General features: G+C 40.1%; 1 protein-coding gene across 7 annotated transcripts in view; it reads left to right on the top strand.

Annotated features, from left to right (window-relative positions):
* The first annotated feature begins 1,255 nt into the window (after positions 1-1,255).
* LNPK (lunapark, ER junction formation factor) overlaps positions 1,256-14,998 on the top strand; it is an 88,443-nt gene continuing 74,700 nt past the window's right edge. For 3 of the 7 annotated variants that reach the window (XM_027822951.3, XM_037913226.2, XM_007060523.4), the window contains exons 1-2: positions 1,256-6,727; positions 12,061-12,150. In XM_027822951.3, the coding sequence (XP_027678752.2) occupies positions 12,124-12,150 (27 nt within the window). In that variant the 5' untranslated portion in view covers positions 1,256-6,727; positions 12,061-12,123. Of the gene's footprint in view, positions 6,728-8,225; positions 8,353-8,388; positions 12,151-14,998 lie in introns of those variants that run through there. The other 4 variants (XM_037913224.2, XM_037913223.2, XM_037913225.2 and 1 more) reach the window with 4 other exon arrangements.

The raw sequence follows: 14,998 nt of genomic DNA, 5'->3' as shown, positions 1-14,998 counted from the left end.
AACCCACAAAAGACCAGATTTAACAGTGGGAGACCAGGTTTCATGGTCCATGACATGTTTTTCATGACCACGAATTTGATAGGGCCCTAATTATTTATGATGCAAATTGAATAAACATGCAAATAAATACACACTAGCATTAGGGTGGTTACACAGCATTAGGTAAGTACAGATCCAAACAATTCCTCTCTGGTAAGAAGCTATATTCAGTGAGGTATTTATTTAGATATACAAAATTTAAATACTCTGTAGGGGGCAATTTTAAATCAGATTAATTAATATTTTACTCTGGTTGGATTCAGATTATAATTCTGTATTTGGTTGTATTAGCTTCACTAGAAGTATAACACTGCTTTTTTTCTGTTTAAGATGTAATCTCACAGAAAGACAAATCAAGACTTATTGCACACTAGAGGAAAGAGAATGCTGTGTACTATCAGCTAGCAGACATGCACTTAAAGTATTGCTTAATTTTGCATGTGAGAGACTCAGCTTTGCAGCTACAAATTAATTAGATGTATAATTTTATGCCTCTGATTAGAACTTCATTGGCGAGAACTGCTTAAAAATCAATACCACAATATGGCCCTAGGTCCATGGTTCCCAAACATTTTAGTACTGTGGCTCCCTTCTAGATATTTTAAAACTTGGTGGCTCCCCACAAACAAATACAATTTTTTTACTTCCTCGGGACACTAGAGTTCAGAAGGTTGAACAAATTTATTCAATTACATGGACTTTGTTTAATTATATCATCTGATCTAACCCAGGTTTTTAAAATACAGTTTGAACATATGAATTGTTTTGGTATGTTTGGACATAGCCTTAGAGTTTAATGAGAAAAATGGGCCTGTTTCGAACTGCATGATTGCACATTTGGTGGAATCTCTGATAGCACCAAATGTAAGCCATTTTCCAAGTTTAAATGATTTCTAGGTTTTATTTTCAGAGAAATTATTGCTGAAAACCCAGAACCACAGAAATAACTGGAAGCAAATGAAAGCAGCACTTTCTTATGTTCTTGAGTTCTCCGGAGTTTCCTTTAACAGAAATCTAGAATTCCTGAATTGTTAGACTTGAAAACTTGGTCTTCAGGAATTCTAAGAGATTTTCTTGAGCTGAGATACTTAGAATTGGAATGGAGTCAACTGTTACTAAGAATGGGTTTAGAATTCAGTCAGTATCTAGAGATTCGTATTCAACTCCAGGAAAGTATTAATTAAAATAGGAATACAATCCAGACAAATTAGTTAATTTTTGGTCTTTAATAACATTTTGATCACATTCACACTCTCCTTTTAAAAAAGTCTGAAAACATCTCAGTAACGCCGTTTCAATGTGGCAACTCTAAAGATAAATTATCTTGAATCTCTTGATTTTCTCTTTCATATCTAGTATATTTGTATTCCAACCTTGAAGCATTACATTCAGTGCATTCAATTTGCAGATATGTCCACCAGGTAAGCTAACATAGTCAAAAAGTTCTCATTATATATGTAATCTTCAAGGTCTATTATCAGATGGAGGAAAATTCTGATTGTCACGTGAAAATATTTTAATTGTTTTTGAATTGTGAGACAACCACCTGACTTTACTCTGAAACAGAAGCTATGTGGTCAGAGCCCATCTCTTTGCATAGCATACTAAAACAATGTGTGTTCATTACATGGAATTTTAATAACTTTGTCGAGGGCCTTTTGTATTTCAGGCTGCAACTTTAATGCTGAAGCTTGGCACTGAATCATACAGTGTGTCCACATTGCTGCGTGTACCACTTTCTTTACTCATACTGCAATCCCCTTTGTCGTCACTGCTGCTGACCCACACTGTACAGCCCTGCCACAACCATAGCCCAGTTAAGATCTTCATCCACTATGAATTTATTGAGGATCTTGCACATTTCCTCATTGATTGTTTGGGTTGGGATTTCTTTGCAAAATAAAGGAATTCTTCAACTGTTGTACCTGCTTGTACAAGCCTTATGTAACAAACGCTGAGCCACATTGGCTATGACTGTGGATTTATCAAGCTGCAGTGCAAAATATTGACTCTTCTTCACGTGTTCTATCAACTGGTCCTGAACATTTTACACAAGGTCATCAATGCATTGATGGATGGTATTATTTGACATAGGAATGGTTTTCAGTGCTACGGCTGCTTGTTCAGCTATCATAATTCTACATGTATATTGCTGTTGGAAGTGGAAGGGTCTCATAAAAACCATTTTGGCTGCAGAATTCCAAAGAACCTGTAAACATACTACCTTCACTTTGTGTGTACATTTATATCAGGGATGTGGTATACAAACCCATACTATGCTAGGCAAAAAGAGGTTAATGGCCTGTCCTGGAGACAAACTTATATCAGCTCCACAATCACAATCCTCTGCCAGAAATTTCAAGCCAGGAGGGGGTGCACGTCAGCTGCAGTTAGTAATCAAGTGGGAACAGGCTAGAGGGGAGAACATACAGCCCTAGAAGAAGCTTAGTCAGCAGATCTGGAGACTATAGTAAACTGGTGAGATGAGAAGCCTCACTGGGGAAGGGAAGGCTTAGTCAATGGAATGTTAGACTACTCTCAAGGAAGTGACCAGAGCTCACTGAGGAAAAAGGAAAGCCTAGATACAGCCAGGCTGTTTTTACTTCTGGGATTGATCCCATCCCATATCCATCTTGGTCAACAGTTCTTTGTTGACTGTTTCACTAGTTTGATTCTGAGTTGAGGCATGTCCTGCTTATGGGCCCCAACTGTAGTCAGTTGGTACTTTACTGCTGTGACACCCATGTGTGAGCAATAAGATTAGCTCTGAACACCTTTTGAGGCTGAAACGAAGAGTTCCCTAGTGTCAGCAGCAAAGGCAAATGACTTGCAGAAGATCAGACACAGCATCCCTATTTTAATCTCCAGAGTGAACTCTTATATTGTGTTGACTAAATAAACATCAGCAAGACAAACAATCAGCTCCTTGGCCTAAAAGGCTTGAACTCCTCCAGTTCGTTAATGCTATTGCATTTTTGAGCCCCCCCAAAAACTGAAATATATACATATATCAAACTGCACCACTGTATAGTTACCATTAACTTAACTGTACAGGTTTCAGATGGAGATCTAAAAAAGCTCTACATATGCCCTAGAGTAGCTTTTCTATATATGAAAGCATGACAATCTTAAAGTCCAATATCTCAGCCAATTCCTGGGTTAGAGCTTCAGGAACCCTTAGGAAAGCACTGTCCCATGGTGTCATGAAAGCATCCTCTTAGAATCATAGTATTCTCTTATGGCAACTGTTTGGAGCCAAGGTTATTAAATGATTGTACAGCTTCAACTCTTCAATTCTTTCTGCTAAATCAAACAGCAGTCTATTTCAGAGACATCTTGTGTTGTCCCTGCAGTCTATGACTAATATCTGCTAGAAAATTATTTTTTGACAACTAGATGTAGGGCAATGGGATATACTCAGTAAATCACACATCTGAGAATAGCTGAGAACAAGCACCCCATATCCATTGATGTAATAAATAAGCATTTGAACCACACAAGTCTTGATCAGTGGTAGAAGAGATTTCTTAGATCATCTGGTATGTATATCACATGACCACAATAGATGAGAATACAGAAAAAAGAGCTAATATCAGCACACCAAGTTTCCAAAAACAGAAGGTTGTGGGGATTTTTGGAGGAATGTTCAAAAGTGTTCCCATATCCTTTACATCTACAGAGTTGCCACTTACCAGTGTTGTAGGCAGCATTAATTTTAAAGAAGATTGAGGTGTCAAGTTTATGAAGTATGGATTAAAGTATTACAAAACCGGTCTGATAGTGATACGTTAAAGGAGCTCAATGTATTTAGCTTAACAAGAAGGTTAAGGGGTGACCTGATCACAGTCTATAAGTACCTTACCTAGGGAACAAATATTTGATAGTGGGCTCTTCAGTCTAGCAGACAAAGGTATAACAAGATCCAAATGCTGGAAGTTGAAGCTAGACAAATTCAGACTAGAACTAGGACATGAATATTTAACAGTGAAGGTAACTAACCACTGGAACAATTTACAAACTGTCATGGAGGATTCTCCATCACTGGAATTTTAAAATCAAGACAGGATGATTTTGTAAAAAGACACGCTCTAATTCAAAAGGAATTATTCTGTGAAATTTTTATGGCCTGTGTTATGCAGGAGGCCAGATTAGATGATCACAATGATCCTGCATACTGCCTTGGAATCCATGACCCCATCAACCTCAGGCAGAATCTTAAGAGTCCTCTAGTCATTTTCTCAGAAAAAAGACAGACTGGTTGGAAGGCAGCATAGAGTGGAATTGGATTGCATAGCTAAACTGACCTACAGATCCATAGTGATTCTACTCCATGCCCCAAGGAAACATACACCATACTACAAGATCAAACAGTTCACAAAGAAAGAAGAGGAAGGGTGGAAAGTAGATGTTAAAACACACTCTGGATCATTGGGCATAAAATCAAAGCAGACCTATTTTGATGTGCTTCCCATTACCCTGATTACAAGGTTGCTGTTTTAGGTACTGCAGATGGAAAACAGTACAAGGATACAGGGATAATGCCCTGGTACTGGAAGGCAGGTGATGTGAAGGACTTCTTCCTCTGACAAAGTTGTAGGAGCCTGAGAGACTATCATTCTTCCCTAGCATCTTGGCTCTGAAGAGATGCTACCCCTCTAAATTGGAGATTCTCGTCATGAGTGTGAGCATCAGATGAAAAGCCTGATATCAGACTTGAAGCAAGACTAACAAATGAAATAGTTGGGCCCACTGCCCAATATTTCTGAAGCATCGTAAGTGACTTGTAAGACAACTGAGTACGACACATCCTGTAGCCACCAGCTCCTTTTATGTCATTTTCTGTTCCTCTGGAAAGTGATAAAATTAAAACACCACCAGCTCCCAAAGCTGGAATTGGTATCTAACCATAACTGCTTTGTAGTTGGCAGGATGCTTGAGAAATAGTACTCCCTCTCCAAAAGGTCACCGTTTGGCATCCTTGTCCAACATTACTTTTTTCATCCTTTCACTGGCTGCTGACATTTCCAACGTACCAGGAGTGGGAAGAGACTGCAATTCCTGCCATAGCGACTGATATAACAGTGAAAAAGCAAATCCCAGAGTCCAGGTTCCCAACTCCAAGAATACCCTGCCTCTAGCCCTGCGGCATTTAGGGGCTGTTACCAAAATTATCTCAATAAATCTCTTTCAGCAGCTGTGTGGGAGAGAGGTAGTTTCTTGGGTAAGTAGGTACTAAAGGACATAGCGATTTCTGGCTCAAAATCAATGACTAGAATTACAACCACAAGAAAATGCTGCCTCTGAAAAGTATCTATTATATTTGCCAACAATTAGTGCACATACATATTGTACTAGTCAAAGCTTCTGCGTGTTTTTTCAGGAATAGCTCCCAATTAGAGACAGAGTAACAATTCACTCCAGAGATATATTAGCAGCACCTTAACAATACCTGTACTAATATAATTTACATCGTCAGAGTTTTGTGCAGGCATAGATAACGTTAGTTGACTGCCTATGAACCCCAACTTCCTCTCTTCATGTGTTGGTCGTTTTTCACATTGATTACTGTGAGCTTCTCCTCTCTGGCCTCACTGCATCTCAGTCCACCCTGGTCAAGTCTGTTCAAAATGTTGCTTCTTAAGTCATCTCCCTCTCCTCCCATGTCACTCCGCCTCCATCACCAGATCAAATTCAAACTTCATTCTCACCTAAAAGGCTTTACCCAAAAAGTCCCTATTTACATCTCTGCTGGGCACTTCTCCTCTTCTCCCCCTTGTTCTTCTCACTCATCTCTTTCCCGATCTTTTTGACTCGATATATTATGTTCCCATAGCTGTCATTTGCCCCCATTCCTACAACGTTCCCCATGTCCTTGCGCTCTACAAACCTTTGCTTCCCCGGCACGACCTCAACTAGCTATTCCTCCCCCACAATTTTGCTCAGTCACAACCCCATCAATATTCCTCTCCTGAATTATCCTGGGTCTTTTCCTCTTCTTCTTCAGGTGTGTGCTCTGGCCTCAAACGGCTCTGCGCGGGAAGCGCAGGGGTAGAGCACTTGACCGCTGTTTCATTTTACGGGCAGGGCAGGGCGGGGAAGTCTGCGCTGCTGCTGTCAAGATGTGAGCGCCGACAAAGCCGCCCAACAACGTGCGTTGTCTTTATTCCCAGGCAAAGACCTGTAAACACGAGCACGCGTGCATCGCCCAGCGACCGCCCAGACGCGACGCGTGGACCCCGCCTCCCTTAACCAAAAAACAACGCTGCGAACGGCTCAGACAAGCGGGAACGAACGAGAAACACCTCAACCCCCACCCGCGCTTTCCCGGCTCCTTTCCGAGGCCAGGCAGACTGCGCGGCGGAGTGCGGGAGCCCCGGGCTTGCAGAGAACCGCCATCTCGCCCCGCCGGGTGCACACCCACCGCTGCCCGGGCCCTGCGGGGGGCTCGAGGCGCCCGCGCCGCCCCGACGGCCGTTGGCACAGCAGCAGCACCGCCCAACAGCTCCCAGCTGCGCGGCGCTCCCCTCTCACGTGATCCGGGCTCGGGGGTGGGGGGAGGGGAGCGGCGATTGGCTGCGCGCGGCGCGCGGTGTTTGATGGGAGAGCAGCTGAGCTGTCTGCAGCCCCGTCAGCGTCGGCGGGAGACAGCAGAGGCGAGAGCAGGATGCGCGGGGCGGGCCCGCGGCAGGTACTGGGGGCTCTGCTCGGGTACCCAGCGTGTCCTGGGGCTCTGCGCGGGCCGGCGGGGGGCGGTTCCCCAGGCGGCCCGGATGCCCGGTGATGGGTGCCCTCTTTGCCCCGGTCCTCGCTGCTCTGCCCCTGGAGCTTCCCCCGCAACCGGCTTGACAGGCGGCCCCGCTCCCTGGCGCGCAGGCCTTGCGCCCGGCAAGGGCTGGGCTGGGGAAGGGGGGCGGGTCTCGTCGTGTTCAGGGGAGCTAGTTCCCAGTCGCCAAAGCAGCTCCCAGTGACCCGGGAGGCTGGGGGAGTCGGAGAGGGTAGCTACAGCGTGACACGGCAGCTTGTTCTCCCTGCGCCCGCACACGAGAATTGTGCCGGTGGGGGTGGCCTCGGGAAAGCCTGTATGGTTTTGTTCCCACTTCTGTAAAGTACGGAGCAGGTGGTACAGCGTTAGGGAATATGCTTCATAAGTGATTTGCAGACAAAAGGTAGCTGCGAGTAGCTTACATTAGTTTCCAGTACAGCTGTATCAGGACAGGTAGCCTCACTGCAGCGTTAGTGTGTTTTGGCTACTCTGTTTTCATGGGCAGCTGTAGAAAACTAGAGTGAAAAAAGTGCTCAACCAAACCACTCCTTAATTCATTATCAAAAGCATAGTCTACTAAGGACCATTTCGCCAACCAGAGTGACATACCATTGTGTAGGGAAATTCCCAGATCTGGCTCAATACTGTGAATCCAGTAAACTCCTTAATTGGTCTCTTTGAAGTCCAGTTTGATTCTAAATCTGTTTTTAAAATAAGGTTTTACAAAACTTAACACTGTTAGTTATTTCCAATGACATTTAAAAAACTAATCAATAGAAAGATTTTTAGCAGATGTTCCTCTACAGGGTTTGCAGCTCAGCGTTGGTGCATGTGCTAATCTATAAGAACCTGAAATTGAGGGGGAAAAACAACTAAAATTAAATTCAGGAGTCTATTTTCATTGTTCAAACTGAGATACAAAAACAGGCAGCCATAATGGTGAAAAACAGACTTGATTTTAATAATTTGTTTAGTAATTTAAGGTTTTTGCAACATAGGTAAAGAAACTTATAAAAAAATGAACAGTATAATCTCCAAGGCCTATCCGTCCTGAAGCTTTAATTGTTTCAGGCTGTTCCACATTTAGTTGTCTTTTCTGCAGGGTTGGTTTTCTTGAATTAAAAACTTATGATGATGAAACTGGCCAAAAATGCATGTTTAAAACTTAGACTCCTAAATCAATGACATAATATAGATTTAAGAACATAATTTAGGCACCACCATATTTGAGCACATCAACTGTTTTTATGCAATCTTGACTGTTTTATAATACTTGAAGATTTTTTTAAAAAAAAGCTGGAATAAAGATCAAATCATATTATGTGATTCTAATTACAAAGCATTTTGGGGCTTTTTAGTCAAGGCTACGAGGATTATATTTTGTTAGTTAACGGTGTCTTTAAAAGATTTTTTTTGGATTTAGAGGATGGAATCAACTGAATCAAGCTGTCTGATTCTGGATCTGGCTTTCAAAATGGGCTTCCACTTTCTTCAGTTGAAGTTGTTGCATTGGCAATGAACTGCCAAGAGAAAGCATCAATGAATTCTGGGTGAAAATGGTTTTGTCATGAAGAATGCAAACAACTGTATATGTATACTATTGAAGGGGGAAAAAAATCCTTGCAATCATCTAATAGAATCTCTTACATACAGTTTTGTAAACTGTTAATAGTCATTAATCCCTTTTGTATATTACCTGAATTGAGGTGACTTTAAGTCTTGAGAATATTGTACATAAGTGTTTCAGGTTGCAAAATTAAAGGATCTAAACTCGTTTTTTGAGATCACCTGCATTTTACAAAACTCCTATTTATTATAGTAGTGTGGAGAAATCTGAAGCTGAAAATAGGACTTTCCATATAATTTTTGATACCATTTTTTCTTGAGTGGCTGTTGGAGGGTCTGACACTTTTGTCATCTTTGCTTTAAGGTTAGGGTTCTATTTGAGTTCTAAAGTAAGACAAAATGCTCATATTTCAGTCTTACCTGAAGAAAGCAATCTGTAATTGCACAATTCTTGAAACATGTTTAGCAGAACACCAAATTAAGCATACAAATATTCCTCTGATTTTTGCTAGTTTTTCCTAGAGTTGTTTTATAGAGATGGGGCTTCCTGCTCAGTAGTTGACTGGTCAACTTCCCTTAAAAATAAATAAAGGAAAGAAAGCTTAACCCGAAACTTTCCCTTCTGCCTCATTCAGCCCTTTAATTTTCCCAACCATTCAGTTTTCACATAGATTTTCTTGATTACTATAAAGCAATGTACAGAAGCTAGTTTCTCTGGTTGAAGCAATACTGTCAACATATTTAATCTCTCAATTTAGGAATTGACTATAAAATGTTTCCACGTAACTTTTATCTTAAACGATAAGCTTTGGACACTTAAATTATTGCTTTGCCGCATTGGGATAGCAGATACTGCACATGGTAACACAGTTGCATTTTCAGTAATATGTGGTGATGTTTATGGAAGTAGGTTCTATCACAGCACTGACCATCACTCAGAGTGAAAAGAGGAACTCTACTCACGTTGGTGGAGACATAGAGAGGCGGAAATAAGCTGTAACTTGCTATTGGCAAGGGCATGAGAAGGAAAGAGGCCTAGGAAAGGGGAAGTTTTGTTATGATAGATATTAGGAAGTTAATGGTGTGTGTGTGTGTGAGAGAGAAGTGATGTGAAGTAGAGTGAGCAAGAGGCCCTTGGATATTCTATTTATGGAGGAGCTGGAGGAAATCTGTCTTGTGGTTGTTTGTGAAAGAGCTGCAGAAGAAAGACATGGGGGAAGAAGAGTGGTACTGGAAGGGCTGGCAGCTAATGTACTTCATGTGCAAACCAAAACAATGGGGAATGCTTAGTCTTTCAAATATAATACACGGCATATAAATAAAGAATAGTAAATTTACTTGCTTCCCTAATTTAGCTGTTCATATCAAATATCATTCCTTTAAAAATGTCTGATTTTTCAGAATAGTACATGTAAAGCAAGTCACAGTTCTAGTCCATATGAACGTGTCCATACCCGCATTTTGACAAGCCTGCTTTCTTTCACAGATATTTGCCAAATAAGTTTCAAAATAGACAAGTGTTACTAATAATGCCAAGTTAAATATATACTATTGAGATTGTTTGTGTCCTTTTAAAGAATGCAAACTTTCTGGTGAGTAATTAGACACATTGTAGCTTAGCCCTTCTTTTTTTTTTTTTTTTTTTTTTTTGCAACAAAAACAGCATCTCTTTTTAAAAGTGTTCAAGAGCAAAGTGTCTGCTCAGAATGGTCCAAACATATAATACATATTTGGCATACACCGCCTTACATGTGACTGCCAAGTAGATGTTATATAAACTTTAACAAAACGTTTTTTAGCATTAAAACAAATAGATTATTCTTTCATTGTGGACTCTGTTATAGAAGTGGCTATCCACACGGTAAATCTAAGGGACCCAGAAAGTATTTGTGCTTTTCCCTGTCTGCAGCTCACCCCTCTTGATTAGTCATCTGGCAGCAGCAACGTTGATCTGTCCATCTGTTCTTTGCTTTAATTTGCAGTAGTTCAAATACTGATTTTTCTTAGCATCTTTAAGGATTGTTTTCAGAATCATAAGGCTTAACTGCATTCTCATAGTTCTGGCTTCCATGGAAATTTTTGGTTTTCTTAAATGGTGAAAGAGTTACTTAGCACTCACTACAGCTAATACTGCTGTGGCTATGTGTACTGTGTTATTACCTTGTTCTGACAACCTCTTAAACTTTTTGAGAAGAAATCTGGATCTAGATGGAGTTTCTGTATCTTTAATTTGGCCAAAGATAATTAGTAATGGTAATTTTAATACCTCTGCTAAAATGAAGGATTTTTTCTCTTAAAGACAGTGTTACTTCAATCTCCTTAGTTCAAAAGACTTGGTACAACCCTTGTTTTTTGGTTGGGATTATTACCAGGGATCCTAGTTTTCTGGGATTTAAAAAAAAAAATTATCTGATAAAAACCATAAAAATCCAGTGTTTCCCACAATTAAAATGAAATGCTGAACTTTAGTTTCCCTAGCCTTGAGGTAGATACGTGTGTGTGTGTATGTGATATATAGTTATCTGTTGAACACAATGTTTTATTGATAGACTGCAGAACCCCATTTAGCTGAGCCTTCATTATTTGCCTCCTTGTATTAACTGAACCAGAGGTGCCCAAGCCCCAGTCATTGTCAGCGCGGGGCAGCTGGTGGCTCTGTTAATATGGAGAGATGGATAATGGAGGTTCGGATAAATGGGGTTCTGGTATATATAGATATGGTATGTGTATGTATAAATATACACAGACGTTTATTTTTTTACAAAATGTAAAAATGAAAGATTCTCTGTAAAAATGCAAATTCCACGTTTTTCCATGGTAAATGGCTTTCTAGAATCTCTGGTTATTACAAATAGGAATTTGTAACTTTTTTTTTCTCACTTATTTATAGGTAAAAATTCTAAATTGAGGGACTGAAATGGTAGTAAAATATGTAATCTTTCATCTGTAAATTCTGTGTGACCCCATCTGGGCAAGCTCGTGGCTGAAGGTTGTTGGTTTATGATTGCTGTTCATTGGTCTCTGAAGTAACTTGGTGGTTATTCCATTTTTCTGTGAAGCATCCACATTATGATTTTTGCTGATCGGAATCCTTGTCAGTCTTGGCAGACAGCTGGACCTGGAGACTGACCTATTGCTGCACCATTAGAAGTATTAAAGGCCATTGCACTGCTGCTGTCTGGATTGTATATATTCTGGGCATAAAGAGAGGCCAATCTGACACTTCACAAGAGCATTCAATTCACATTAAATTTGAATTTGACAGTTTAGATTTTTTTTTAATGTGATCTGAATTTTAAATAATCTGCAGTTGAAATTAATGTACGGCTAATTAAATTACATGGCACTTAAATCATTCTCATTTGCTAAATTATAACGTTTGTGGCACTTAAATGAAGACAAGGGCTTTGAGTACTAGTTGTTTTGTATTTTACTTGTAGATAGATATCTCCAAAACAAAACATAAACTTGCCCACAGTCTTGGTAAGCTACTTAGTAGAATGACTTAACAATACAAAGAGGTTCTAAAACTGGTGGCTGGAGTGAAGGAGTATGTGAAGAATTTGGAGATGATAGACACCCATATGCAGTGTTACTTAATTTATATTCTAGAATGCAATTGTGAAATATCACCTTAAACGTCTTAAAATGTACTTTTGGCGTATTCTTAAACAGAAATGCTTTACTTCTAGCTGTGAATTCCATCAGAAGATTGTTATAAGCAACCAAGTCAACCTATTTCCACAAATTAAAAAATGGGTGGATTAGTTTCCCGATGGAGGGTAAGTAAATCTTGTTATGATATAAAAATCTTTACAGATAGTTCAGAAGACTAAAATACTTGTAAGTCTGAAATATTCTTTTCTAAATAATTTGATATGGTTTAGAATAGAATTCTGTATTTGTTCATAGGTTTCAGAGTGGTAGCCGAGTTAGTCTGTATCAGCAAAAAGAACGAGGAGTACTTGTGGCACCTCAGACTAACACATTTATTTGGGCATAAGTTTTTGTGAGCTAAAACCCACTTCATCGGATGCATGCAGCAGAAAATACAGTAGGAAGATAGATATATACACAGAGAACATGAAAAAATGGGTGTTGCCATACCAACTATAATGAGACTAATCAATTAAGGTGAGCTATTGTCAGCAGGAGAAAAAAAACTTTTGTAGTGATAATCAGGATGGCCCGTTTCCAACAGTTGACAAGAAGGTAGTGAGTAACAGTAGGGGAAAAATTAGCATGGGGAAATAGTTTGTACTTTCTGTAATGACCCCTCCACTCCCAGTCTTTATTCAAGCCTAATTTAATAGTGTCCAGTTTACAAATTAGTTCCAATTCTGCAGTTGTTCATTGGAGTCTGTTTCTGAAGTTTTTTTGTTGGAGTATTGCGACTTTTAAATCTGTAATTGAGTGACCAGGGAGGTTGAAGTGTTCTCCGACTGGTTTTTGAATGGTATAATTCTTGACGTCTGGTTTGCATCCATTTATTCTTTTGTGTAGAGATTGTCTGGTTTGGCCAATGTACATGGCAGAGGGGCATTGCTGGCACATGATGGCATATATCACATTGGTAGATGTGCAGGTGAACGAGCCTCTGATGGTGTGGCTGATGTGATTAGGTCCTATGATGATGTCCCTTGAATAGATATGTGGATGGAGTTGGCAACGGGCTTTGTTGCAAGGATAGGTTCCTGGATTAGTGTTTTTGTTGTGTGGTGTGTGGTTGCTGCTTCAGGTTGGGGGACTGTCTGTAAGCTAGGACTGGGCTGTTTCCCAAGATCTGTGAGAGTGATGGATCGTCCTTCAGGATAGGTTGTAGATCCTTGATGATGCGCTGAAGAGGTTTTAGTTCAGGGCTGAAGGTGACGGCTAGTGGCGTTCTGTTACTTTCTTTGTTGGGCCTGTCCTGGAGTAGGTGACTTCTGGGTATTCTTTTGGCTCTGTCATTCTGTTTCTTCACTTCAGCAGGTGGGTATTGTAGTTTTAAGAACTCTTGATAGAGATCTTGTAGGTGTTAGTCTGAGGGATTGGAGAAAATGCGGTTGTATCTTAGAGCTTGGCAGTAGACAATGGATCGTGTGATGTGGTCTGGATGAAACCTGGAGGCATGTAGGTAAGTATAGCGGTCAGTAGGTTTCCAGTACAGGGTGGTGTTTATGTGACCATCACTTATTAGTACTGTAGCGTCCAGGAAGTGGATCTCTTGTGTGGACTGGTCCAGGCTGAGGTTGATGGTGGGATGGAAATTGTTGAAATCATGATGGAATTCCTCAAGGGCTTCTTTTTCATGGGTCCAGATGATGAAGACGTCATCCATCCTGATTATCACTACAAGTTTTTTTTTCTTCTCCTGCTGATAATAGCCCACCTTAATTGATTAGTGTTGTTATAGTTGGTATGGCAACACCCATTTTTTCATGTTCATATATATCTTCCCCCCTGTATTTTCCACTGCATGCATCCAGCGAAATGGGTTTTAGCCCACAAAAGCTTATGCCCAAATAAATTTGTTAGTATTTGTTCATGATACTTTGGTCAAAAAACTGTTCTGAGTCTGAAATTTCTAGTAATCATCTATGTGCTGATTGAAAACCAATAACCAAATAAACATTGGTCATGCTACCCAAATGGAAAACTGTATAACTGATTAGGCCTGGGTTCAGAATCCACTTAGGGCATGTCCTTACTAATAGGCTGTTTTGTGCCTTACTTAACTTTTATTGCTTTCTTTGTCCTGCCTTTGGACCTTGCTTTGAATTTGTAATGGTTGGAAATGTGATGAAGATGACTGTCACCTCAGGGATTCCTTCAGAAGTCCCTTTCTAGATCTAATAATCACTTACATCTGTCCTGATCCAGTGCTAACAGCACATAACAGTTTTTTGTGATTTGGTTGCTGCTCCTGAGTCTTTTAACCTAGGTACTAGTGAATAAATCAAGGAGAGTATCGTTCTTTATCTATCTAGATGTATGTACTAGTTTAAGAGTGCCTAGCAAATATTTAAAAATAGAGGTAAATCTCCCTTCCGTCCCATTCTGCAGGAAAACTAGCGTCTTTAGTTTATGCATTTGTTGTTGGGATGTGTGAGGAACTTATGGCAAAGCGAGGTCAAATACATGAATGGTGAAGTCTGGTCATTCTTGCCTCTTGCGGGAGTAAGTTCCATAGTCTAGTTTGTTCTTGGTTTTTTAGCATATCTGAGTGTGAAAGCTTTCTTTACAAAACACTTGTAAACTGCAAACTATTTACAGCTCACCTAAATGCACTGTATATTTCTCATATGTGTTGCATGCCCAAAGAACGTCTTGAGTTTTTAACCAAAAAAATACTGCATAAATCTAGTCCTCTAAAGATTTAACCTGTCAAATTTGTATAATGGATGTTTTACCAGGCCCTCACGGGTAAAATATAACTTTCCTGCTCATGTTGTGCCATCTGGCTGACACCTCTACGTGAGTTTGAGGGGGAACCAAAAAAGATATTGAACAGGTTGAGATGTATCTTCTTTTCTCAAAACTCAGTGTTTTAGAAGATGGACTCTATTCCTGAAAGAAATCCTCCTGGGAGGTGAAAATATTCTGTTTGCAGTTGCTAGTAATTTTTATTTAAAACAAATACACATAGGC

Source organism: Chelonia mydas, chromosome 11 (genome assembly GCF_015237465.2).
Source record: "Chelonia mydas isolate rCheMyd1 chromosome 11, rCheMyd1.pri.v2, whole genome shotgun sequence".
Classification (NCBI taxonomy): domain Eukaryota; kingdom Metazoa; phylum Chordata; order Testudines; family Cheloniidae; genus Chelonia; species Chelonia mydas.
The sequence above is the reverse complement of the archived record's forward strand: the minus strand, read 5'-3'. Positions and strand labels throughout refer to the sequence as shown.